Source organism: Athalia rosae, chromosome 1 (genome assembly GCF_917208135.1).
Source record: "Athalia rosae chromosome 1, iyAthRosa1.1, whole genome shotgun sequence".
Classification (NCBI taxonomy): domain Eukaryota; kingdom Metazoa; phylum Arthropoda; class Insecta; order Hymenoptera; family Athaliidae; genus Athalia; species Athalia rosae.
Window position 1 is genome coordinate 643699 of NC_064026.1, and position 26866 is coordinate 670564.

A 26866-nucleotide genomic window follows, 5' to 3' on the forward strand; every position below is an offset into this window, starting at 1 on the left:
TATATCCGAAGAGCCGTATATCGGTCGACGCAACGCCTTCGTTACGTTGCAATGGACATAATTATATCGATACGATTGACGTTTATTAGCGTATAATTCCGTGAGCCAACCGCAGTCCGATCGTGTATTTGAATACTGGATATGGCAAATATAGCAAATAGTTCGAATGCAAATACGAAGTACGAGTACAAAAGCAAATACAAACACATTAAGCATTGTTGACTCGGTGTATAGGCACTTGCGTTCCTCTCCCCGCGTAACGTACAGTCAATCGCGAAGTTACTCGCCACGAATAATCGTGGATTCTTTCACGTTCCCCGTATAATTTTCATCGGACGATGAAACATTTGCGAAACATTTTTTAATAATTTTGCGAAGCATTTTGAAATCTGCATTCCACGCAGCTGCGCATTCGCCCTCGATCGTACGAAGATGAACGAGTGTTGAAAATCGCCCCCGAATTCGACAGCCACGACCGCTGTACCGTCCCGTTGAATTTGAATATTTTCGCTCGGTATAGGCAGATCTTTGCGCATATGGACACGCACGTTATACGTGTACCCAGGTATCAATGTATCGGTTCGATCGAGAGAAACACCGAGTACAATCCTACCAATCTGTCACGCTATCCTCCCGGTGGGAACTAATGGTGCGAAAAATGTCGCGCAAATTTTTTTTTTCGTGTCCGCTGCACGTGTGTAGAGCGTACGTACGTACATACGTACGTTACACCGTGTTATTTCCCTTCGCGCGTTCTGGATACGCCACCCGGACGTACACGTACCGCTATCGCGAATGGAACGTTTCCTCGTGTTCCGTACGCCCTGAACAGCGCGACAGACTCCCTGGATATTTAGAAAAGTGCACGGGATTTAGTCCGATACTTATGTAGATGCGTTGAGGGAAAACTCACAGTCGGAGGAACGTTGAACGGAATACGTCTTAAAACGCTGTTTCCATCAACTGTTAGGAGCTGCCCCGATATTTAATACGGATACGCGTACCACCGTAACTATGCGGTACCACCGACGTTGGTCGTTGGAAGTTCTACGGTGTGCAGGAATAATTTTTCATCTCCGTATAAATTCAAGTTGGTCGCGGTCGTCCACTTTCGTCTAATGGCATTCGTTGTCGTCCTCGTACTCGAGTCGTCGTCGTGAAATTGATCGATGAGCACGAGTTCTTTAGCGCGAAAGTTCTACTTTGATATACGATTACGTGGTCCCTGTATCATCTTTCCGGGGACGGAGTCTCCTTGGGCGAAGGTTGCCTCTCATTTGGATTCGTTTACCTCGATTCGCTCGAGGTAACTTCCCCGCACGTCTATATACACGTATAGCAAATGATCGTGAGGTTTTAAAAATCCGCTGTCGGATAAGAAGGAGGATAACCTTTGTTCGCGTTCATTTCAATACGTTCACTTCGCCATTCGTTCGTTTGTTCACATGCAACAATTAGACTGCGATACCGAGGCAGCTCCGCTCGCATCGGGTAATTCGACCGGATCGATTAATTGGTCAGATTTATCCGTTGGCAATTGAATTCACCTCGCGTTTTGAAGTACACCCAACAAACCCCCGAATGCCGAATCGATCTCCAAACTCTGCGTCGAAATGGTTAACTTTTTTTTTTTCCTGTTTTCTCCTTCTTTTTTTTTTCACATTTTTTCACAATGTCAAGTGACGAGTAGCGCGCCGCTTACAATCCTGCCGCTAAATTTGCGGCGGCTAATTGCGCGAAACTCGGATTTATATACAGATATACGTACGCGTACACATTTTTATACGTACCCACAAACATACATACCCGATTCGGGTGTAGGATAGTCGAGGTACGATATTTTATGGTCAGCTCGATGTAAAATGCATTCGCGATTCCGTTGGTGCGTGGTCAACTCGTATAATTTCGGGTATATAGACGATGAGTTCTATTTCTATGTATGAATTAATGGAAAAGTATCGTATAAAATGTTAAAAAGTAAGTCGCGCAGTGATACCGTTATTAATTAATCGCTAATTAATTACGGGTCGTTGATCAATTCGCTGAATAAGCTACGGCCGCGATACGAATCCGCAGTTATTGATTGCCACACCTATGTAATAACATGTGGGTTATGTGCATTCGCGGTATATTATATATCACGTTCGTGTAGCGTCAGATTGATTTTTTTATTTTTTTGTGTGCAGTAATTACCGATACAGTGTCGAAATTACGCGGTGCAGTTTGTCGAAAATAATTGGAATTTATATCCGCCGCAGAAGGAACGAATCATTACGGTGTCAACGGAAATGAAGAGGTGTCGCAATTGTCGGGGATATGAAATCGAAGGTCTACGAAATTCCGTTTTTCGATCCGGTGCGCTCCCCTCCGGTATTACAGTCGCCGGTTGCGGGTGTAACGTTGGGGTCCTCGACGCGGTTTCCTCGGCGGGCGTCCGTTTTTCGTGAATATTTAATACAAATGTCCTCCTCCAAGTACGTCCCGCCGTCGAGCGGAGTCGTGTCCTATTCAAGAAAATTGCAACAGGGAGCCGGTTCGCTTAGCGCCGTATTTCTTCCTGATTTTTATCCCTTTCACCTCGTTCCCCACGCGTACCCGCGGCTCAGTTTCTCTCTTATCAATTCACTCTTGGAGCTTCTATGAATTAATTGAGCTGTATACCTAGTTCGCGTCAATGCCGGGATAGAAATTACTCCCAGCGAGGGTATTCCTTCGTCTTGAATTTTCCTTTGGGGTTGATTATTCTTCCGAGACTGGAAACGATACCAATTACGGGCATACACGACCGACGGAAGGGAGACGCCGTGAGCCGCCGTTTGTTAGGTTTTCAAGTTTTGTATTTCGTCGGTGCACGGCTTGCTGCGCAAATTTCGTAATTATACGACCCGGTATACCAGCGGGGCGGCGACGTGGGCAATACAGACGTACGTACAGACGGGCGGACAACCGACCGACAGCGACGGAGCGGCAGCTTGACATCGCTCGCCTGTAATTCTCCTCCGTTGGCTGTGTAATAGTAATACTTGGTTTTTATATTCACTTTTCTCGCTCACCCAAGGATTCACATTTCTCCACGCGGTGGAAAAGCAATTACGCGCTTTTTAATTTCCAGGCAAACCACGGCACGCAGAGGCGGAGTGGTTTCCCTCTTCGAATTTATGTACCGCCGACCATTGCGAATGTACGTGTACTACATACATACACATATATATACCTATCAAATCTTGAGCTATTTCCTACCCAACTTTGGAAATACACTTTAGGAAATGAAGAGGAATAATCCACTCTTCGAAGTGGGTAAAAAATCGAAACGAAGCTCGATGATTCCGCGATGGTAAATTATCGCCAAATTAAACAAGACTCGTCTTACCCCCGAGCGAAGGTATGGCGATCGCGCGGGCTGCCGCATTGAAAATGGATCTCCCTTCGGAAGAATACACCGGATACTTCCTTGAAAAGCTTATCGCCGGCGGCTGTTTCGCCCAGCTCTTTGGCTCCGGGGGTCCCCCACATCGCTCGAGGCCAAGATCCCCTCGCCATCAGCCGCGATAACGCTCTCTTCGGTGAGCTTGCAACGAGACGATTGCATCGCGGGTGCTCGTGGTCCGCGACGGGTATTAAATGGGGGTCGATTCTTCGCCGGGGACAACGGACAACGGAATCGGGGCCGGAGGTGAATAGAATAAAGTAGCGACGCTTCCTCCGTACCTCGCGCGCCTGCGACGCGGTCCTCTGTATGAACACGTACCTACCGCCCCGCTCCGTCCGAGAGTCGGATAGGGTGGTTTTTCTACCGGCGGATAACGCCGATGAAGATGAATCGGCGATTTTTCATCTCACGTATAAATATGTTACGGTACACGTGGCGTTCGTAGATATTTCACGACTTACGACGTGTCACCGAGTACACGAGCGACCACTAGCGTCTTCGCTCTCGCGTACCTGTGAATCATCGAATCGCGCGATAGAAGTAAACTTGTGCGTCGTTTTCATCGAGGAAGAAAATCCCGTCGAATATCAATGGAATATGATGTAATGCGTATATAGGACTCCATCGGAGACCGGAAGCTGCGGTGGAAAATCTTACGGTATGTAGGAGGTGGGGAGTATGGAGGAGGAGGGAGGAGGGAGGAGGGATTTGAGATGACAAAGGGGATAATATGACGTAGTTCTGGAAACCGTAACTTCGTGACGTCACGTCGACCCGAGTTTCCCGATTTCGCGCAGCGAGGACCCGACATCCTCGACGTGCTGCGAGACGCGGAGGTACGGATAAGAGAGACGCCGATGCCGAGGGATAACGGGATAGAGGAGACCTTCCCGACTTTAAGGAGGAGCGCAGCTACTCCGCACAGCCCACCGCCGCGATGCAAATTGCTCGTAATCTTATTGAGGGCTTGTCGATTCGTGACGGAACACCGTCGTGGAGTGAATTTCGTAATCCGATTAAACCCAAGAGCCGCCTCTCCTCGATACCGCCTTCATCTTGCGTAGCCGTATAGCCGCGGAATCTCCGTCGCCGGATGAAAATGGAAAACAAATAAAATTCTCGTCAAATTCGCCGATTTACTACCTGTACTCTGTCGCGTCGAGTGTGCGAAAATGAATTTTCCGTCGTACCTTGTTCCGAAATTCCGTCCGATGAGGGAAACCTACGTCCTCGGCGATACCGTAGCACCCGTGACATGACGAGAAAGAAAATTATAACTCGCGGAAAGGTGGTGGAGGGGGGGGAAATGGCGAATTTCGGGGTACTCGTACGATCGGTACCGCGGATAACGGAGCTATTACATAGTGCGGTGAACCGAGTATACGGTCGAGTGAGGTTTCCACTTGTGCCTTTCGGGTTTCGAGAAAAAGGGAAAAAAAAAATGTCCGCACCCGCCGTCCCCCGAGGGTCGCCAACGTACTACGTATATCGAGCGACCGGCGGGTTTCTTTATTCCCCGCAACTCTATGAAATCCAAACTTTACTCGGCGTATGGCATACATTATACAAATACGTATCGCTGAAACAACTTTGAACTCTGCACGGTCTGACTTTTTACCGTTATACTTTACTCATCCGAAAGCGTCGAATTATCATACGTCTCGTTTATATCGTACCCTTGTACAATAACACGCGGACTGCGTTCGCCGTTTAATTTAGTACACCCATAATTCGTACAAAGAAACTGACGTTATCGTTTCGCGTCCCCGAGGTTGTATCGTCGTTATAATTATCGTCGTTATTGTTGTTATTATTATACGGATACAGACATAATATATCATTCGTGCGATCGATACATGGCGTCCTCGTAGCTGTTCCGAAATACCTCATCGCGTAATATGCAAACGCAAGTTGGATTCATGAGCAATAACTGATTACCAACTCGCAAACTTCCCGCAGAGCAACCTAATGTCCCATCGTCCGCGAGACGAGCAAACGGCTTTGTTCGGTTGTAAACCTGCGTCGAAGTCAGACGGCATGGATCGCTGATGTGTAGCTGCACACGTCGGTGCCAAAAAGTTTATAGGGTCGTAGCTATTTGACGCGTTCGTATCGAGAGTCCGATCGAACTGCGTACGTACCTATGCGTCCGCTGTATCGTTGCGAACGCATGCGAAAGCTCTGCCCGCACGAACGGAGGATCGAAAAATTCTTGAATACCGAATTTGTTTCAGGAGTTAACATGGACGAGTAATAATGGCTGGAATGAGTCTGCTGAACATAGCCCTAGCGGTGCTAGGAGTTACGCATCTCCTGCGAGCCGAATCCGCACTGACTTCCTCGTCGTCGGCGGCGGGATTGGCGTCACCGACGGTAAAAAGCACAGGTACGTTGCACTCGATAATCGATCGATCGATCAATTTTATCACTAATTGGTACGCGCTGAGAAAATTTCATCCAATCATCGTTGGCGCGGTATCGATACCGGTACCGCGGATTTAGCTGCGTGGCACGATATACGTAGATGCACTTGGCAGAGGTTCAGTATCGATTTAATCGGGTACAGTGTACGTCGTACATAAAATATACGTACCGCCCGCAGGGACCTCGAACTCGAAAATAAACCGTCTATAATCAAAGCACAACCGGAAGAAACGATTCAGCTTTGTCTGCAATTTCGAATAATATTTGTCGAAAAAAATGACCCTCGACGAACAACGTTCGAACACCGAAGGGGCGTGCCTCGCGCGAATCCCGCGTAATCATTTCGCGTTCCTTGATGAGAAAGACGGAGGAACGGAGAGCGGAGCGATCCGCGCCGCCGGGACAAAGTCGAGTGACGGGGTTGACGCCGAGTGTCGAGAAGACGTGACCACCCTAACGAGATAACGGTGCCTCCGCAGGCGTCGTGCTCTGATATACGTCACTCGACGCGTCTGCCTAATACGATTCAAACCGAAGAATCGTTTCGACGTGGAGCGACAACCGACGCGGGACGCCCTCAAAATTCGAGACCCCGTCGCCAGGATCCTTTGGTTCGATTCGCCGCACCCAGAGTATCATACTTGGTCGAAAATCGACGTCGATCGTCCATCGGAGGGCTATGAGGGACGAATCTGTAGTCTGAAACAAGGTCGGCACCCGACAAGCCCGCGTGGTCCAAGCGTTACGGAATGCCGATAGCGCGAATAGCGGGGGTGGAATCTACCAAGGGTATCGAAGTAGCTATCGGAAAGTCGGAGGGCCGATGACGTGAGAAAATACGTTTTAATGAACGAATATCGATACCGAATTTTGTGCGTCTGAACGTTAGCGGTGGGATATCGCATTTGGAACCATGAAAAACCTTCTTCCCCTTGGCGATCCCTTAACTTTTTCATCGCCGGTTCCGTTCGCCTCGTACCACCTTTTAAACGCTAACGAACGACTAATAGATATCGCGGAGTCACGATAGTTGATTTGAAAGCTCTTCAAAAGTAATTAATCGCCGTTCACTTCCCGACATCGGACATCCCCAACGGCTGTGGTATAATTTCCGTTGTTGAACGCGATTAAACGGGAAGCTTCAACCATCCCTGCGTAGGCAACACTTGTTTATTTGTATCGCGCCAAATTTATCGGCGTTGTAAAATCACGCCTCGTTCATCCTCAAATTTCAATTTTCATTTAACAGCCGACGCGAGGAGTCTCCGAAGAACCTCGTACATGTTTCAACCGCTGTTATGAGGGAAAAAATCTATAGCGCCGGGGAATAAAGAAAAATCCACACACTCCACAGATTTATATCTTTTTCTCTTCGTGTCACCCACTTTTTCTACACCACGTTGTTCGAAGGTTGAAGGACTGCGGGGTATTCGAGCGTCGAAAGTCAGACCAGGGTGGCAGCCGAGTCCCGCAATTTTATCGGCACTAAAATTCACGCATTCCTCGATATCGAGGTTTGTAAGAAACGTACGAACGGGTTCGAAACTATCGCAATAGCGAGCAAACGGTGATTGAAATGTAATCAAGTGTTGTACACATTCACATATCGTTCGCATATGCGTCAACGTTGAACGACCACCGGTAATTTTCCGATTTCTTCAACACTCACCCCCTTTGGTGTCCGTTATGCAGGTATATTTGGCTTGCAAAACAGCTTCCGTTCACCTGCATCTGGTATAAGATCGCAAGTATGCACGTCCGGCCGTATTCCGGGGTAAAGTTCGAGTGCCCCGCAACCGCTACGTACCTTTTCAATGAATTTTCACGCTCGGTATGAATTGCCCAGCCATCGGCTGAATTTTCCCCGCGTTCCGCGGTCCGAAGAAACTTTTTTCAGCCGGTCGACGAATCTGGAAAAGCAGACAAGGCGAGAGATATTCATTCGTGTTTCGAATCGGCGTATTTTATTTTTCTCCTTTCGGCTCGGTCAAGGGCCAAAGTGGTATTATAGGCGAGGTGACTCGTTCGGGGAGATGGAATCGTCGCGACAATATCCCAGCGTAACGAGGCGTAAGATCGCTTTCGGTTGATAAAGAGGACCCGTAGGTTATTACCGGGAGTCCTACGATCCTCTTCTCGTCTCTTCGCATCTTGTCGACTCACCGGTACATACGTACCCCTACACCTATATTATTATCTATATGGATATCTGCAGACGTATACCTACGTATACGTTGCTTGCATCGTTACCCTCGGGAGGGTGACAGCTCGTGACGAGGGTTTCTTTGAGAAATTTAAAACGAATTGGCGAACGGTCCTGCGACGACCATTGACGACTCAGTCGGAAAAGTATTATTGCTCCAGCTGCGCGACACATAGCTCTGTTGCTCTTGCCGACCCCCCTCCCCCTCCCCCTTCACCCTATACTTCTATACGCTGTACACATCCCACGGAATCGTGGAACTCGCTATCATTTTTCACCACCTTTTAAGAACCCATCTCCATCCTCCGTAGGTACCTCTTCTTTTTACTCCCCTTTCTTCAGCCGGATCCATTTTTGACTGTCTCCAACTGACGTCCCCCGTAGCTCCTCACCGGGGATATTGCAAATTTCATACTCGTACCCATACTTTTTTTCCTTCAAATTTCACCGAAACAGTTTCACGTCCCTCCCGACGGCACACACTTACACTTTCGTTGAATTTAATAAATAAATTTTTGCGTGTTTCCGAAATCGGCGCGTCTGGCGGGTCGATGAGAGGGGTGGCGATAAAAAATCAATGGTTCTTCCGTCGAGAACGTTGTTTACTTATCCACTGTATACGTACGAAACACCGGTAAGTTGAAGTCGCGCAAGATACAAATAACGATTTATCTCCGGGTGAAAGATTTGTTCGGTAGCTTTGAGAGGCAGCTACCCATGGCACCGCTCCACGTATACACACCGTATAGTCCTATTACCCACCTCTCTCACCGTTCTCTGTCCACGCATCCTATATTTCTCCGTTTAGCCAATTCCCGCGAAATCGTCTATTGTGAACCCTGCGTGCGTCGATAGCGAGCCCCGATATTACCCTATAGCGACCGGCAATCGGTTCTGCCACTTTTCCGCCCTCGCCGGCTCATACCCCGCTTCCACGTATCCCTCGCGCCATTCACTTTCCCCGCAATCTCCATGCTCCGTCCGCTTTATTTTCTTCTACTTTTTTAATGGTCCTTTTTGTCCGACCCCGCGAGTCCGTCCGTCCGTCCGTCCGTCCATCGACTCGTCTACAAGGTCCGCGGTAGTTTATTTATTATTCATTGGAGCTGCATCGGGCGAGAATAAGCGACGCATTGTTTATGCATTAAGCCACCCTCGATCGCTTCTCCTTTTTTTCTACCAACTATCCGCTCCCACCCGTTCCGCCTTTTCACTCCTTATATTCTTCGGCCGAGGGCCTCTATGCTCCATATTGGATACGGCTTTTTATTTTAATGTATGGAACATTGCGTATGTATGTATACAGTTTCCCAGGAAATTGGACCAAACGGTAGCGACGACGATCGCAGGCAGGGTCTCCCGTTTCCCCCGCAGTGAACGTCGCCCCGACTTTTCCGGGTGTAACTTTTCTCGGAGAATTTCACCCCCTCATGTTTTCATTTTGTCTTTCATACTTTTACTGAAAATCATAGATCGCGTTAAAACAGTCGCGAGTTATTTCACGACCGACTACGAAAGTTGGTTGGGATTAGAATCTGGTAGATTTTTTTTCTCAACTTATTACACTCCGTGTCGCGATAATGGACACGCTAGGGTAGCTGCAGATTATATTCGCTTACGCCATTTCCGAACCGAAAATCTCTTGGCGTTCGCTCTACTAATCGCCTAGCGTGTAAAACTTCCATTCATTTTTTCTTTTTTTCTCCTTTTTTGTAATTCACGTCGAACTCTAATGACTACCGATATACCACCAACCGGTCTTTGTAATCTCACGCATATCCCAGTGAATTTTGGTTTTCTTATTCACATGCTTATGAAGCTGTACAATTAATTTTTGGAACAATATGGCTACCGTAACTTTGCGGTCAGATGAAAAAGCTTCGGGTAAAAGCTCATTTTCAGAACCCACGAAGTTTTTTTTTTCTCTGTTTTAATAAAACCCTCGATACGAGTCAAGTATATAGATATACGTTTGTTTGCAGAGAAACACGAAAAGCTGTGCGTATGAATTGTTCTGGAAAATGATCAACCACGAAAAGGCGAAGCGCGGTTGTAGGTAAAAAGAACGTGTGATTAAAGTTAGAGATGTAGGATTATTTGCATGCGCGTTGTTCGTCAGTGACGATGAAATCCGAGATTTCACGTATCGCCACGAGGGGAATTCGAAAGAGAGAACGGCTGATAAAAATGAGAAAAAACTTCGAGTGTCCCGCATCGGTTATGATTCTCGGATTCCATTTCTGTTTCAATTCAATTTTTCCCCCGAGAAGATTTTTTTCGATAAGTTATATAATTGCGAAACTCAAAGAGAGCGATCGTCCGTTCTATGAAATGAAAAGCTAATAGCCGAGTACGGCGTATACGACGATCCCCACTCGGCGCGTTTCAGTTAAACGAGATCGATATTTCTGTGAGCATTGAGCAGTTGATCTAATTTATGAATTTTCCGCTGTGTATAACCCGGCTTGAAAGTTCCACTTGAAATCGCCCGAGGCTCGTTTGTTTTTAAACCCTGAACTTTCGTCTTTCGTTCCTCCGGAGTTCACTCGGGAGGGCTATAAATTCCAGCGATGATCTTCTCGTAACCTTGATCGATAAGGCGTCCGACATTCTTCGCACAGCCACACGCCATTCCTCGGTAACACGGGGCCGCCGACTCCAATCTCGTTTCTACTTCCTCAATGGCTAAATTAGTCAGTCCTTCGTTCCTCTTATACACCTTCGTACCTCCTCCTATCCCGTACGTATTATACCGGTGCACACTCTTCACGTCGCGTGATCATTAGCCGATTAAGAGAGAGAATAACGCGAATAATAATTACGGCCTTTTGATCCCGTATACATTAGAGTATTGCGGAACCTCGCACCATTCGCCTGCCTACACGTACACGATAATAAATATCCTGCCAAAGGACTTTCGCCCAAGTATCCCGTAGAATTATGGTGCTCGCGTGCCGGTCGGTGGAACATCTCAAAATCCCAACACTCGCACCGCACCGACACTGCCTCACTTTGGCACATGAGTTTCCGGCCAGGGTACGCGCATCTCGGCAGAGGATCGAGGAATTGGTGAGCACATTGCGGTCTTTGGGCATAAAGGAAATCAGGTTAATTCCACTCTACGATTGTTCTAGAAGATTAGACCAAAGGCCAGCTTTTCATTCGCGTGCACCGTGATGTACTTCAACATGCAGCCATAAATTTCCATTTCCTGATCAGGTTCGGGGGAATTTCCCCAAATTGAAAAGGAGAGCACTTCACCGCTGACACGCTCGAGGACTAACGCAGAAATGAACGGACGAGACAATTGACAGGCGATATTTTCAACTATCTCACCCTTCGTAGGGCCTACGTCGTATATCTATATTATACGATCGATCGTCGATATCGCCTACACACACACACACACGTGTTGCAATAAATTACGAGAACGTCTCATCAATCTTTTCCGTTGACCGCTTTGTTTGTTCAACCGAGCGTGGGGGAGATGTATCGCGTGGAATAATTATTGCCTTAATTCCTTCGACTTCGTCGCTGGATTTACGCGTTTCGCGCTCCGATGTATCATCACACCGCGAGATCGACGGCGCAGCCGATGACGGTTGTCCTATCGCATGACTCGATTTGTAACTTTACAGCGAATGACTCGATGTCGCGTATAACTTGTACACTCATTGTCAGTTCCGCTTTATACGTCGACTGTATCTAGGTAGGTATTATTATAAACGATTTTATGACTCCCCGTTTGACGTTACTTGTATGGATGTTGGCAGTAGACACGTCTGGAAACTCTGCGAATTTCGGAATCACGGTTCGCAAAACTTTGTGAATACCGCTGTAGGCATGATTATACATCAGGGGTAGGTATGCATAAGTATACCCCTACAAGTCTGCGAAAGCTCACAATGGTAACGGCAATAGCGAGTCAAGTGAATTCAATTCTCAGACATTCGTCTTTCACACTCGAACGTGTACGTATGCATCGCGAAGTTGTTCCAAATCACGAAAACAATTTTCAATAATTGCGCGATTGCACAAAAACGGAGCTTTCACGAGTGTAAACTGAATGAGGCATTGAATTTGGCATGCTCCAGAAAACTTGCAGATAATTGAAACTTGTATTTTTTGGCTGACAATGAGCCGCGTTCGGAACAAGGCAAATGCAACTTTTGATCAAAAGCTCCCGTTAATCGCGATCCACCCGTTCCCAGCATAGAAAAGACTACAAGAGTAAGAAGATCGGTGAGACTTCGAATCGCGTTCGATTTTTCATAAATTTGTAGATGGTGAAAGTAGGATTAGAAAAGAATGAAAATGAGGGGAAGGTGAGTCAGCCATTCCACCAATTTTTGGCAGAATTAGTCTTTGGGTAATACAAACAATTGAGATCGTGACCGAGTCGGATGAATACGAGCTATGGACGGTGTAACTGATTGTACGTTTCCGTAACGGTGCGAATATACATGTTGGCGTGTAGGATAGACGGTGCGGCACGGGGTTTAGGAAAGAGGGGGTAGGCAGATTAATAGGGGCTTATTTCGGTATCGGAGATAGCAATCGCAGTGATTAATTTGGCTCGTTTGTTGCGACCCCGCGCCCAACGCACAGTCAATTCGGGTTGATTGAAGGCCCGGAACACCTGGAATTAACTTGTAATTAATTAAACTTCGCGTATATACGATTGTTTTAACCCGAGTAAACGAAACAGGCGCGGGCACCGTCGTCCACGGTACGCCGTGCGAACCGCACACGGATCCGAAGATCGGATGAACATCTTTTCTATTCTTTCCTTTTCAATCATCGAAATCCGGCCGGAGAGAACAATCGTCGAACGGTATTTCCGTACACAAACGGGGGCCACTCGACCTTACACAGCCGCACCCTTCTCTCTGACTGCCAGAAATATCAGCGGCTATACCCAGCGCCAGTTTTGACTAATGGCGCTGATGTATCAGCATATTTGTCGGTGAAATTGGCTATTACTTTCCCTATCGCTCGATATATCGACTGTCTTACACCTACGTTGCGTTTCATGCCGTTATTACAGAAAAAGAAACGGGGAATACTGCCGATCCTTTGCTACCTTGAATCGATTCAGGACGATACTGCGCGTAGATTTGCCATAAAAGGAAAAAATCGAACGAGCGAACGGTGGAAACAGAGAAGCGAAAAACTATTCGGAATCATGGGAGGAGAGAAATAAAGGGCTGACCGGACTCCGATCTCGAATGCTCGGGCGAACTGTCAACCTACGCGAAGTTCGAAACTGGATAAAGTGATTCAAACTTCTTCCGAGACTGTAAATCGTGTTCACGGTATCTCCCGAGTGTATACGCAATTTCATGGCGAGTTCTCGAAAATGTTTCGGTAGAGATCAAACTCATACCTAATAACATCAGGCCAACCAATCCTTTCGAATATCCCTTATTACGACTAAAAAGGTCGGTATACGTGCTTCCAGCTTTCAGTCCCCCGCCAACTTCGTCCCATTCTCCCACTCGACCTCAGTTTGACACCCGTCTGACCGAGGACGGTCCATTTCTCCGGGACATCTCCGGTAGTTCGAGTACCGGTTCCATATCGATTGATTCCCATGTATGTGCGAGCACCGAGCACGTCTATATTCACCGACGTGATAGAAACACGTATGGTATTCAGCTCTGGCATGAACACCTTCTAAAATTGAGTATACCCCGTGTACGCTACGTGTACGATGTACCTGTACGTACAATCTACGTACATATACATTATATGTATTTTCTTAATCATCGAGTTGAGATTTGTACGTTTTCTCGCAATCAGCCGTAGTTTCGAATTACGAACAAGACGAAGAAATTAGACGAAAAGTTGAATCACGTAAGCGAAGAGATTCATCGATCGATTATTCATTTTAGAAAATGAGAACTCGTCGCACTGAAACATATTCAATCTACGAACAACGGTTCTGAAAAAAAAAAACAATGAACACTATCGAGTGAAGGGATAGGTGGAGCGTGTCGCTGGCGAGATGTATGAACTTTGTGGGGTGAAGATTACAAAAAAGACGCGACGAAAAAAGTTCAACACCACCGCGAAGAGTACCCCGAGGAGCAGGACGAGATAGCGGAGCATATTATAAGGGTGTCGTTTCTAGTTCCTTGGGTAATCCCAAAGGGGTGAGCGATGCGATATTTGGTCAGGAATGACGTAAGGGTCTCTTACGTAGTTGAGATGATAAAAGAAAATATCCACAGCATTTTTACCTATCCCTCAAGGGCACGAGGAGGAACTTGCGCGAAACTTGGCAAGAGTCCGAATATAACTACGGGAGGAGTATATTCCGCCAAGCGAAGACCAGATTTACGATACGGAATCCGGTGGTCACGAGATCTCAGGGTCCTTTGAGAATCGGAACGATGCAATCCGCGACAGGCGTGAGAAACTCACAGCGAGAATCGGATCTTGTTCTTTCATCGCATCAGCACAGCACGCATTTGCATTCGATCTCGTACGTCGTTCGAATTTCTGTGCCGTCATTTTTTTCAATTTTGAAAAATAAATCCCATCGAAATGTCCTTGATTTTTCCCATTTCAGAGCAATAAGTTGACGATACCTTGATCAGTTTGATGAATACATAAATTTGGCATCCAGATTCGAAGTCATGAGATCAAAATACATAGGAATAGTCTATAAATCCCAATTGAAAAAAATATCAATTTTCGACCCCAAAATCGAGAAAACTCCAAGGGGTACCCCTTTGGATTTTTTCAATTTTTGGGCCAAAAATGAAGTATTTTTGAAATCGATCATATGATGCTTTTCTAATGTATTTTGACCCCAGGAATACGAATCCGTTGAGTAAATTGAGCTACGAATTTTTCCCATCAAGATGTTTCCATTTTTTTGCTCCAAAAAGTGAAAAATTGGCGATAACTCGATCAATTTTATAGACAGATCAATTTGGCTTTCAGATTCGTGTTCCTGGGGTCGAAATACATAGGAATAGCATATAAAATAAAATATTTTTTTTTTCACCCAAAATCGAAAATTTTCCAAGGGGTACCCCTTTGGATTTTTTAAAATTTTGGGCAAAATTTTTTATTTTCAAAAATTGATCGTATGGCACTTTTCTTACGTTTTATGACCTCAGGAACACGAATCCGTTGAGTAAATTGAGCTACGAATTTTTCCCATCGAGATATCCTTGTCGATTCGGTTGTCGGATCGATAAATTGACAATAACTCGATGAATTTCATAGATAGATCAATTCGGCTCTGAAATTTGGATTTTCAATTCTAAAATAATTGGGGATCCCAAAGAGAACCTCGAAAAAAATGTCGCATTCCAGCCCCAATTTTGAGAAACATCTAAGGCTATGAGCTTGTCAACTTTTTAGACTTCCGTCAAATCGTTGAGCTTATTCCGAAGCACAGAAAAATTGTTACTCATGAACGGAATAATAACGGACGATTTTTTATCCGGTGAAGTTGACGTTTCAAGTATTTCCTAATTGCTTTAGGGTTCCACGGTGAAGTTCCAAGAATGCAAACACATTTTTCAAGATCAATTCACCGACTCGATAACAACGATTACTAACTAAATAGTCATCGTAGAAGTCCGATTCCAATGAATACAACCGACGATCTTTCTCGTAAATTGCATTCTTAAAATAAAAAAAATAATAACAAAAATCCGGGGATCGGGTTTGAAGATTTTCATGATAAAAAAATAAAAATGGAATAATAACAAAACTGAGGAAAATTTCTCCTGAAAGTATGAATAAATAAATAAATATGAATAAATGCAGATAAAAACGGACTATACGTGTGAAATAAATCTCGATGTCGGGTGAAGCGAGGCGTTCTCTCTCGATAGCTGCAGATAAAGATTCACAACAATCTCGACGAACGACAAAATCGCCGGAGTACCGGTCAGTTATTCAAAAGATTTCGAGCACCCGGAGTCTTTCGTATAATGGGAGAAAAGTCGACTCCTCCAGCTGTCAGTACAACGGACGCCACGTCGACCACGGATGCCGTCAATTTCAACAGGTTCGTTCGCTCTGAAAGCCTCGACGAGAGATCGAAATTCTCGTTCACAACCGGAGCCAGCCACGTATCGGAGTCGGACGTAGAGCTTATAACTTACTCATCGGAGACTTGAACAGCTATTTATAGGTATATTTGCACAGTTTGCCATATTTGGTGAACCGGTGCAGCATCTATGGCAAATACTCAAGTCGCATTGCGGCGTAACCGATAAATATCGTCCTGATTACTTTCGATAAGCTGATCGCACAGAACCCCCGACTGTATTCGGATATCATCGAATCATCGCTACTCGTAACGTATAGCGGTGACGAATAATTCTATCCTTGTATGACGGGTAACTAGCTCTTTCATCTCTGCATCGATTCAACTCGTTACGGTAATAATCGCCTGATAATTACCGTCGCTAAATCTCTTTGGCGATTATTCAACCAATTCTTTTTCACCGCGGCTTAACGATCATCGGATGTCTCAACTTTGAACCCCTGTGCTGTTAAAATCGACCGCTGGAAATCGCGCTTTTCTTGATTATCAGCTGCGGAGTTGAGTAATTAAATTCGGAACGTCGAAATCGGGAATGTCGTTGTAGCGCTGCTGCTGCTGCGGCTGCTGCTGGTGTACATTTTACCGGGCAATAAATCGTTCTTGATAGTCTGTATCACGGTATCGTACCCCTCGGTTGTCACCGAACTGCGTTCGGTAGAGAGTAGACGGTTCGCTCTTCGATTTAAATTCTGTCCGATCGGTAGAATCTAGCGTCTCCGAAGATCCGCGTGCGGTACATCGATTCGTCGCTGCGTACGGGAGCCAGACATACGGAATATTCGATTGACTCCGACGGAATTTACGTAAATTTACCAGCCTAGAACAGTTGTTGGAGTGCAGCTCGGCTGACTGTACACGCTCGTATTTCGTTTAAACTCTACCGACGCATTCGTTTTATTGATACAATTAACTGTAGCGATAAATTTCATCCTCGTTCGATCCAATTATAGCCATGCATATCGTCTATGTATATCGATGGTGGAATTGTAAAATGATCATTTTTCACCCGGCCAATCCGCGATGCCTGATATTCAAATTACTCCCTGTATGAATTTGAAATGAATTTATTTCACTCCCCATCCCTGCAGTTTGAACTGCAGCAAAGATAAATTGGGTGACAAAAAAAAGGAGTATAACTCCCATCCACGCTATAACCCTTCACTTTTATAGTCGGACAGTTCATCTCGGTAGCTTAAACGGAGGGTTACATATTTATTGAAACGCCGAAACGCCTCAGGTTCCTCCATCACACCTCATAGTTCTTAACATTTCGGTCGATATCAAGGAGACCAATTTCGTCCCATACGGGCATCCTGTGTTTCAAAATATTGAGGAATAGTTCAGAACGTAAGCACGGTGGGTTGAAATCCTTTGACACTATCTCCAGGTCATTGAGATCCTTGATTTCATCACCCCGGGCGAGAATGATAGGCAACATCAGCAACGTAACTGCAACTTCTAAAAATTTCCGTTCTTGGATCTTTTTTTCAAACTCCTCTAAACTCGGGGTCGCAGTTCGACATTTGAGTCGACGCATCGTCGATTTCAAAGTTTCGTGATACTCGAGCAGCAAATTCTGCCGAACGCCGTCATCGGGGAGACAGGTAGAGAAGAAGTAAGTGATATCCCAAACCGGAGAGTTGTAAATGGGCAACTGAAAATCCACCTGCGGAATTTATTTACGTAAATTAACCCGTGGATAATTGCACGAGGCCTACGATTTTCATCGAGGAATCGTCAAGAAGTCGTCGCAACGACGATATCCGGTGTGTGGTATTTATAATTTGGAATGACGAACGGTTTCGATGGAGAAAATAACACAGCTCGTCAAATTTACCGGAAAAGTGGATGAACGTTGAACGAATCCCGTTAAGGAAATGTTTCGTTTATATCGTCGTATTAATTCGATTGATTTACTTCTATATTATCTCGTTCTCCGCTTCTCTTTACTCGAAAACGGGGAACGATGAGGCATTCAACGGAAATCACCGGTGTTGATTCAATCGACTCCGCCGTACAACGTCGATTCTATACCATAAAATTGCTCGAATCGAATCAACCTGAAATATACTTGCGAATATATGCTCGATTGGTTTCCCCTGATCATCGTAACGATAGAGCATGTTGTTTGACCAGAGATCACCGTGGCAAAGGACGTTGAATTCTTTCGGATCGCAGGTCGATACCTCCATCGCTTTTCTCGTCGCGTGAGGTTCTAATTTTGAAATCTTTTCCGCGTACCTGCGTAGACGAAAAATCATTCAATAATGAAGTTATTTTCCGAATTCCTTTGCAATTACCTCGGTCCCAATTCCGGCATGTCCGCTATAATTCCCGTTAAACACCGGAGGCTCTTTTCGAAGTATTGCCAAAACACTGGCAATTGATCGGCGGCGAAAAAACCGCTGGTGTATCTTCGAATAGCCGACGGATTCTGCGGAATAATTTATCACGCCATGTAAAAAATTTGCGCGTATATCCTCGTGATTTGAAATTCTTGTAATTCTTACGATCTCGCCGAGCGCGAACGAACTAGCGTGAAATCTGGCAAGATTGCGGATTGCTAAAAGCGAATGATCGAAGTCAAGTTGCTCGTAACGATTCACCATACGAAATCCTTTGGATACGAGATCCTCCAGGACGAGGATCACGGGATTTTTTTCTTGCCAGAAATATGCCTTCGCACTCAGCGCTGGTTCGTTGGAGAGCAAATGATTCATCTCGACCAGAGTATCCGTCATCATGGAGGCCTCTGCTTTGAACCGGCCCTCGATATCTTGCTGCGTTGTCGTTTGATTGATAATTTTTAAATATCACTGAAATATTCGGGGTAAAGTACGATTTCTTTATCTCCAGTCACTCACTAGTTCAATTTCGCAATCCGAATCGGGTTTGTGTTTAACGACTACAGATTTAATGGTCGAAGGAAAATTTCGACTTTTGAACTTTGCGGTCACTCGATACATCAGACTGGTGTAATTGTCACCTCGTTTCGTAGCCGGTGATAAATGGATTGATGTCACCTTGACCGAATCGTCTTTCTCGGCAAGTCGTAAAATTTTTAGCACGAACTCTTCGTTCAGCCAATCGGGGTATACTAGATTCATGACTGAAATTTAAGTATGAAATCGTCAGCGTGTAATAAAATGTCACCGCCACAATGCGCGATCGTGCGTCCTACAATATCGGACATTATTTTAATCAGCGTTCAACGTAAGTGAGAGTGGTCATCGGGAAAATCGAAAAAAACAAAAATAAAAAACTCGCAAAAGCCTCGTAGATTTATTTTACTACCTTCGAGTATTTTCAAGTAAACTCGACACTTGAATAGCGACCCAAGTTTTTCTCGGCTGATCAGAGGTGTTGATCCAACTTATTGTAAGTTACGCGGCGCTCCCACGATTTCACAAGACGTATTATATTTCATTTGAGAAAGATTATCAGTCCAAAACCTGAAATTAATCTGGTTCAATGTGTACCTAACTATATGTACGTACAGTTGCTATTGTATCAATATTCATCAATCTTTAATCAGCTGTTGCAACGTCGTCGAAGATTTACATTCCTGGTTTCTAAACAAGGAAGTCATTTTCAAAATGATGATCACGTCTCGCCTCGTGATCTGAACGTCGAATCATTGTTTTCAACGTACTTCAATCACCAGCGGCTATCACGGTTCATACCTATAGGTATATCTGGTAATCGAAATATTCGCTGCTGCCACCCGTCAGCGATTGAAATTGTTTTCATTGAAACGAACACTTACAATGCGGATATGTCTGACCAAGTTAGCAGATACCTTGTGCGCTGATGATATTTTTCAACAGTAACAATGGAGTTATACGATAACATGCAGACGGACATAGCTTATCTAATCTCTTTCACACTGTCATTCGATCATAACGACTTATATATTTACTCGGTACGAACTACCGGCTGCATTAACGAGTCGCTTACAAAATAGTATACGTTATCTCTCCCACGGTTCACGGTCTTGCTATTTTCTACCATATGAGCTCAAGACTCGTTATCGGACTCACTGACCGGTTATCGCAAGCTAACAACATTTTTGACTATCGGTCTAGTATTTTTTCGAAGTCGTCGGTAGATATCCACCTCAATTCCCACAAAGCGCGGCCAGGTGATTACAATTTCATCGGCGAAAAAATTGTCGTGTGTTGAGTACAAGATCGCTTGTTAAGAAACAACAAAATAAGTGATAACGGAATTCGTATAAAACAACCACTTGTAAAGTATGTTTAATTCACGAGTCCAACAATCCCATACTGTCGTACAAAGGTAAAAGCCTCGTCATCACTTTCCGGTATGTCTCGGCTTTGCAGCCGGGACTGTCCAAGGATCCGTCGGCCTGCATCATTTCGTTAATGCTTTGCTGATCGTCCTTGCTTACCAGGATCAGCGGCAGAATGACGCAGGCAATGGCGACTTCGTAGAACATTCGTTCTTCCAGTGACTTCGACAGTTCTTCGAAACTCGGCGGTTTAGTTTTGCAATTGAGTTCATCCATTACGCTCAATAGCGTCTTATGATACTCGCGCAACAATAATTCCCGTTTATGCTCGCGTAATTCGTCGGCCGGAGTTGAGCCAAGAAAATAGAGGAGATCAACAGCTGGCGAACCGTATGCGCACATTTGAAAATCCACCTGTACAATCGTTGCAATTCATGCTTTTTTCAAGGTTTACGATTTATTATAATATTTGCATATCCGTGCGGTTTTCGTACGCTTCGTTTCACTTACGAATTTCAGATCGATGGGATTTTTCTGTTCGTCGTACAGGAACAACATATTATTCGAACGATAATCTCCGTGGTTCAGTACGTTGAAATCATCTTCTCGGAATAAAACAGCCTCAGCCGCCTTTTCGTACAGAACTTTTGACATTTTCATAATCTTTTCGGAAATCCTGTAGATCGGGACATAAAAAAATAGAAATCATGAACCGGCGTATAAGCGAAGTTGCTAGATGTAATCGTACGATGGTAAGTGCCAAAAAAAAAAAAAGAAATGGAATTTTGAATATTTTATCACCCGGGACTTAGCTCGGGCCATTTGGCCGTTTCTTTGCCCAGGCTTTCGCAACACAAGGTCAAAAACGCAACTTCTGAAGCCGGATGATCCTTATGGAACAGACCCCGTTTAAATCCTGCGACGCATTGGAGATCCTTAAATTGACGCGCTCGTGCGATTGTAGTGTAAAATGTTTCGAGTGAAATCCGCAGATTTTTACGAATACAGAAATTCTTCCGAATACCATGCGGACACTGTACATACCTCTTCCGCGAGAGCCACCGAACTCGCGTGCAACATCGCGAGTTTGCGAAGTGCGAGCAAACAATGTTGTAGATCGAGACCTTTTCGAGATTCGTTGAGTTCGAATCCCTTTTGCCTGAGGTCTTCCATTACGAGATGAATGACAGGCTCCGTATCGGAATGTAAATGCTGCGCTGCGAATGTCGTGGGATTTATTTGGCCAAGAATCGCGTCTATCCTCGGCATAATTTCTCTCATCATCGATATTTCGGTTTCGTAAAACTTCGCGTCGATTATCTGAAACATTGACACAAATTATTATCAGCACACTTGAGAGTACTCTTCTACTCCAGCGAGAGAGAAAGTATCGATAGCCGTGATTCGTACCATTTCCTTGCAAAAATCGCCACTTGGTAAAATTTTTGCGATCCAAGACTTCTGGCTTTTATTGTCCGTCGAGTTTCGCGGATTGCCAATTACATCAAAGGTAACGCGGTAAATATCACTCAGGTAATTTTCTCCTTTGACCGTAGCTGACTTTGCTCTAAAATTTTTCACTTCGACGGAATCATCGATTTCAATATTGCGCAAGATCTTCTGCACGTAAGAGGCGTCCAGCCAAATTGGTATCTCAGACCCCATGTCTGAAAAAAGCACGGATTTGGGTTGTGGAAACTTTCATAGCCTTCGGATCTAGTACGCCATACCGTTGTCCGTGATCTAAATATAGATCATGACAATATGGGGTTTATATTTGGAAAACACCAATCGTGAGCTAATCATTATTACTACCTCGGCTATAGCGTTACATACGTGCTCAGTCGTTCTTTTTGAAAATTTGAAATTGAAATTTTGTAGATAATTTACACTATAATGATCACATGATGGAATTCGGTTCGGATAGTATCCCAGTAGTCGCCTCTGATTCGTTTTATTTTAAGATACTTCATAACTAAACGAAACGTGCTTTTATTCTTGTAAACGGAAAAATACTATTGGGGGATAGAACTGTTCTCCAAAGATGGGAGTTTTCAGGGGTTGTCTCATTGCTTTATTAAAAAAAATATAATTTTATTCAATAAAATATAATAACCAGGCGGAAAAGATTCCATGAATTCCGAAAAACATTCATCCACTTTATACCATCCCCGTGGAGTATTGGTAGAACTGTCAAAAAATTCAGAGATGTTCAACTAGCATACTTTACGGCGGTCTTTGTATGGTATTTATACCGCTGAAATGATCCCGTGATTACCTGCGATCAGTGATTCTCACCTTGCCTGTGATATTTGTAGTAATTTTTCGTTCAATATTCCTCGATTGGCCAAATCCAAAAATAAAAGATATCACAAAATAACTTGACCCGCCAGAGCAAACTGACAGTGAAATGAATTTTGTATTGCTCGTGTCCGGCTGGTTAAACAGAGACTGATTCCAACGCAGCTGCCCGCGTGTGTAATAAAACTGTAGTGTCTTCTATTCCATTGGTGCCGGAGATCTCATCTATTTATCATTTCATAATTAGATAACACGGCCAGTTGAGCTCGAGATTTCGCAGTTACGCCTATGCGATGAGTAGAGATAGAGTGGACGAGAGTGGGGCATCCACACGGACGTTCGGACTTACCTACCGAATATCGTCAATTCCAGATACATTTGTGCACTGCTTTTCGGGCGGTCAAACGTTTCGGCACTCTGATAAAATTTAAACGAACGCCCGATCGACTGCATACAGTCGGACTGCAGCGATCATTCGCTGAACATACGCAGATACGCAATATATCTGATACTCTGCTGCACGATTCAATAATGTTGTCTGTTCTTATCACAGTCTGTTAGCAGTGTCTTTATGCTTCGATTGAGTTACGTGCAAGCTAAAATTATCTGAAATAGAGGGAGTATCGGTACATTTCCATTAATTCCATTATTCTCATTGTCTTTCGAACTCATCACGATCGAAATTTTCATCGTAATCTTCATATCTACATAGATATACACCGAAAAAAACACACCGTTTATCACTACCAATTTTTATGTTAAAATTTTGGAAAATACGAATAACGACCCCTGATATTAGTCGAAAGCGAGTTCACTTTGAATTATGAGAATCAATATTCTCGGGTTCATTCCGCTCACATAATCTGAATTTTCTTACCCTTTGCGCACGGAAGGAAAGTCAAAGGAAAAAGTCGGCCAGTGAACACGACCAGCAGTTTTTAAAACAATTTTCATCGCTTTGTTTATTTCAGTATATTATCAAAAGGAAAAATGGAAAAAAACGAAGAACGTTGTCTGTGAACTGAGTGAATCTTTTGGACTATCCGAATATTTAAATTCGCTCTGTACCTTTGATATCTAGACATTGATTTCAAATTGCAGTTGTAACACTAGACTGTTGATAAAAGTTGTTGCTCGAAACAGCGCGTATTCATTACCGTAGCTCGTGATATTTGAATAATGATCATCCATCATTAATTGCATATGCAATTGTCAGCAAAAAAGAAGAGAAACGTAGATACTCCTACATAACGTTCGAAAATGAGCTACATCAACGCATCGTGACAAATAACCGCGGTCTCAATCAAGATCTCCCGTTCGCATCCTTGAACCGTTACGTAATATTCGAATAACACCGACCGTTAACAATAAATGATACATTTTTCTTGACGGAATTTTTTTGTTTGTTACTCCATTCTTAAAAAAAAAAGAAGTTATTCACGTATTGTTATGGATAGAAAAGATGATGTCTGAGATGAAGTCCGGAATTGCCCGTCGAGTAATCACACATCCAAGAGAGCCAGGTTGTCATAGAGTGGCAGAAGTCTGGTCATAATTTTCCTGTACTCTTTTCCTTGATGGCCTAAGTTGTGGTGACCATCTTCCTGCCCAATTATTTCACCCAAATCTACTACTTGGCTTTTGTCCAGTAACATAACCGGCAGTTCGACGAATGTTGCGACAGCTTCGTAAAACATTCGGCTCTTCAAAGCCGCCTGAAGATCGTCAAAACTCGGTGCATCCGTCTTGCAATTTAATGTCATCATTGTACTGGTAAGCGAATCATGATAGGCGCGGAAAATCGTCTCGCGATGTTGCAACCTCACATCATCGGATGGACTGGTCGCAATGAAGAAGAGAAGATCCAACGCTGGCGAACCATAGCGGCACAGTTGGAAATCCACCTATTATTCGCAAGGCGTGATCCAATAATTCCGAATTAAAATTGCGCGAATGCTCAACCAAAAGTAGAGTTTATTTATTCAAACGTACCAGTATTTGATCGATAGGCTTTTGCGATTCGTCGTAGCGGAAGAGCATGTTGTTCACCCAGAAGTCACCATGATTGAGGACGTTGAAATCATCCGTTCGGAACGCGGCAGCTTGGCACCCTTTCTCAAAAACTACGTCTGATAGTTGGAGCAGTTTTTCCGGAATTCTTCGTCAGAAAAATCATATGGTATTCGCAGATTCAATTCATCAATCATTTATGCCAGGATCAACGTCGCGTGTAATTTGTCCTCACCTCGAAGGCAATTCCTCCCATTTAGTTGTCTCGGTTGCGAAAGCCTTCACTCCCTGTTTGTAAATATCCTGCAGCACTTGGGATTGTTTCGTGTGGTAGAAGCCCTTCGTGTACTTCGTTACCACGTCGGGATTCTATCATCGAAAGAAATCAATTTACCCGTGGGATCTGAAATGGGATGATTGAAATACATGGAAGCGTTTATTCTCATTCTCACCTTTTCCTTGAGCGCCACCGAAGCAGCATGAAATCTCCCAAGATTTTGTACAGCGAGTAAACAGTGGTCGAGATCCAAACCGTCTCGGCGACTAGCCATTCGGAATCCTCTGGACGTCAAATCTTCCAATACCAAATGAACGGGACTCGCACTTTGGGTATACAGACATCGTGGACTCAACGATGGCAGACCTATACCACTAAGAATTCGATTCATCCTTGGCAGGGTGTGCAACATCATCGACAACTCAATTCCAAACAACTCTGCATCCTCCACCTACGATCAAGGGCAATGCGAGAGATGTCAATGGACCAAGCGATGCTCAACGTAATTGTTATTCATTCGAAAGGGATAGTTATGCAGGATAGACATTTACCGGTTTCTCGCGATCGTCACCGACGGGGGCTATTTTCAATATAACGGATCGTTCCCGTTGGACTGTTTGGCCATCGTTATTAACTGAGAGAAACTCTACAGTAACACGATACATGTCGCTCAGAAAGTTATCCCCTTTGGGGACCGCTGGTTTTACGATTCGATTGGTAATCTCAACAGAATCCTCATGTTCGCAATCGTGTAGGATCTTTTTTAAATACGGCGTGTCTATCCAAGACGGATAGTTCGCTTCCATGGCTGAAACTTTCGAAAACCGGTACCGATCAGCTTCCTAGCTCATTAATCATTACTATTTATAGAAAGTGTAATCAACGAAATTTTTCTCAAGCTGACAGCCCATTCTCGGTAGTGATTTAAAAGTACACATCGCATAACAAAAGCAGTAAAAATAACATTTATCACTGGAGACGTAATACCACAGGCATTTCTGGCTCAGCTTTCGGATCCGTTCCGAAATTCTAATCCACTTATGAATAACATATGTTTACAAACTGACAATTCTACAGTTAACGTACTCGCTCTGTAATCACATATTATAGCAATTGTGGATTAAGATTACTCGCACACAGCCGTTTGGCTAGCCACCGAATGTCAACGTGGAGTTTACTAACTTATTCGCAGACTACCAAAACTGTGGATTATTGTGCAACAGCGATACCTCGCTGACACTCTTTGACGGTAAAATTTTATTTTTTCAATCCTTACAATTAACTCCTGACTGGCACTACTGCTTCTCGGGCGGTATTCCCATAAATTTGTTATGAAACTTTACCGCTGGTCTCGGTAATGCCGAATGTATGTATTTATGAGGCGGATCAGTGAAAGATATCCCCTCTACTTCAAAAAATGGTAATGACTCTGATGACGCGCGTAGAACTCTGATGACCGCAGCGGCATTTTAGAAACATGGTGAAAAAATTAGATAATTGTACATACATATCCGTAGGCAAGAGGCCTGTATCAACCCATTGGCGAACGAGCTGTCACACGTGAACTTACTGCCTACTTGAAAAGTTATATTATCTATAATTGCAAGATTGGTCGATTCGAACAACTTTTACCACAAATAGGCACCTCGTCACATACCGGAGAACTGGATTTCTACAGGTGCATGGTCTGTAACTACGCTGATATTAAATGTCCATCATGAAAGTGCAATCAAAATTAAAATTCTTCGTATTTCCACGTTTACATTTCATATGTAAACTGAGATTACACTCGGGATAACGAAAAAATCGCGACATTAGCGATAAAATTTTTTCACACAGGACTTTTGGATCTTACGAATCGATCGACATGTGGAATTCCATGTCGATGAGACCTT

The 26866-nt window shown here is 44.3% G+C and overlaps 4 protein-coding genes and 1 long non-coding RNA gene across 11 annotated transcripts in view; 2 read left to right on the forward strand and 3 right to left on the reverse strand.

Moving 5' to 3' along the window:
- LOC105693461 (hemicentin-2-like) overlaps nt 1-26866 on the forward strand; it is a 121177-nt gene that overhangs the window by 6193 nt on the left and 88118 nt on the right. For all 4 annotated transcript variants that reach the window (XM_048659715.1, XM_048659719.1, XM_048659727.1 and 1 more), the window contains exon 2: nt 5665-5816. In XM_048659715.1, coding sequence (XP_048515672.1) covers nt 5687-5816 — 130 coding nt within the window. In that variant the 5' untranslated portion in view covers nt 5665-5686. The remainder of the gene's footprint in view (nt 1-5664; nt 5817-26866) is intronic.
- On the reverse strand, nt 17180-20223 carry LOC105693310. The gene is made up of 6 exons (XM_048659674.1): nt 19426-20223; nt 18996-19240; nt 18642-18911; nt 18432-18565; nt 18207-18372; nt 17180-17797 (listed from the first exon to the last, which is right to left on the reverse strand). The coding sequence occupies exons 2-6, from the start codon at nt 19236-19238 to the stop codon at nt 17378-17380; spliced, it is 1233 nt and encodes a 410-aa protein (XP_048515631.1). The 5' UTR covers nt 19239-19240; nt 19426-20223; the 3' UTR covers nt 17180-17377.
- Nucleotides 20360-22822, reverse strand: LOC105693311. Its single transcript, XM_020856635.2, has 6 exons — nt 22682-22822; nt 21794-22050; nt 21428-21703; nt 21185-21318; nt 20894-21059; nt 20360-20797 (listed from the first exon to the last, which is right to left on the reverse strand). Exons 2-6 carry the CDS (start codon nt 22046-22048, stop codon nt 20396-20398), a joined length of 1233 nt encoding a protein of 410 aa, XP_020712294.2. The 5' UTR covers nt 22049-22050; nt 22682-22822; the 3' UTR covers nt 20360-20395.
- LOC125502083 lies at nt 20963-21404 on the forward strand. The gene is made up of 2 exons (XR_007279908.1): nt 20963-21135; nt 21226-21404. It is a non-coding gene; the product is annotated as an uncharacterized LOC125502083 (long non-coding RNA).
- LOC125502073 lies at nt 21986-26418 on the reverse strand. 4 transcript variants are annotated; one of them, XM_048659696.1, is made up of 7 exons: nt 26248-26418; nt 25523-25788; nt 25147-25422; nt 24930-25063; nt 24677-24842; nt 22662-24588; nt 21986-22573 (listed from the first exon to the last, which is right to left on the reverse strand). In XM_048659696.1, exons 2-6 carry the CDS (start codon nt 25775-25777, stop codon nt 24187-24189), a joined length of 1233 nt encoding a protein of 410 aa, XP_048515653.1. In that variant the 5' UTR covers nt 25778-25788; nt 26248-26418; the 3' UTR covers nt 21986-22573; nt 22662-24186. The 4 variants fall into 4 exon arrangements, with proteins under 4 accessions (XP_048515653.1, XP_048515639.1, XP_048515635.1 ...); XM_048659682.1 differs by having other exon boundaries at nt 25523-25785; nt 25959-26418; XM_048659678.1 differs by having other exon boundaries at nt 25523-25785; nt 26248-26417.

Bases quoted from the DNA above. Each gene is read 5' to 3' on its own strand.
- LOC125502073 (XM_048659696.1), bottom strand. From the start codon at position 25,777: ATGGAAGCGAACTATCCGTCTTGGATAGACACGCCGTATTTAAAAAAG. The intron at 25,423-25,522 runs GTAAATGTCTAT...CCTTGATCGTAG, and splicing joins GTGACGATCGCGAGAAACCG to GTGGAGGATGCAGAGTTGTT. The intron at 24,843-24,929 runs GTGAGGACAAAT...TTTCTGACGAAG, and splicing joins TGGGAGGAATTGCCTTCGAG to AATTCCGGAAAAACTGCTCC.
- LOC105693311 (XM_020856635.2), bottom strand. From the start codon at position 22,048: ATGGGGTCTGAGATACCAATTTGGCTGGACGCCTCTTACGTGCAGAAG. The intron at 21,704-21,793 runs GTACGAATCACG...TCAATGTTTCAG, and splicing joins GCGATTTTTGCAAGGAAATG to ATAATCGACGCGAAGTTTTA. The intron at 21,060-21,184 runs GTGATAAAATAT...CCCGATCTACAG, and splicing joins TGGCCCGAGCTAAGTCCCGG to GATTTCCGAAAAGATTATGA.
- LOC105693310 (XM_048659674.1), bottom strand. From the start codon at position 19,238: ATGAATCTAGTATACCCCGATTGGCTGAACGAAGAGTTCGTGCTAAAA. The intron at 18,566-18,641 runs GTAAGAATTACA...ATTATTCCGCAG, and splicing joins CGTTCGCGCTCGGCGAGATC to AATCCGTCGGCTATTCGAAG. The intron at 18,373-18,431 runs GTAATTGCAAAG...TCGTCTACGCAG, and splicing joins ATGCCGGAATTGGGACCGAG to GTACGCGGAAAAGATTTCAA.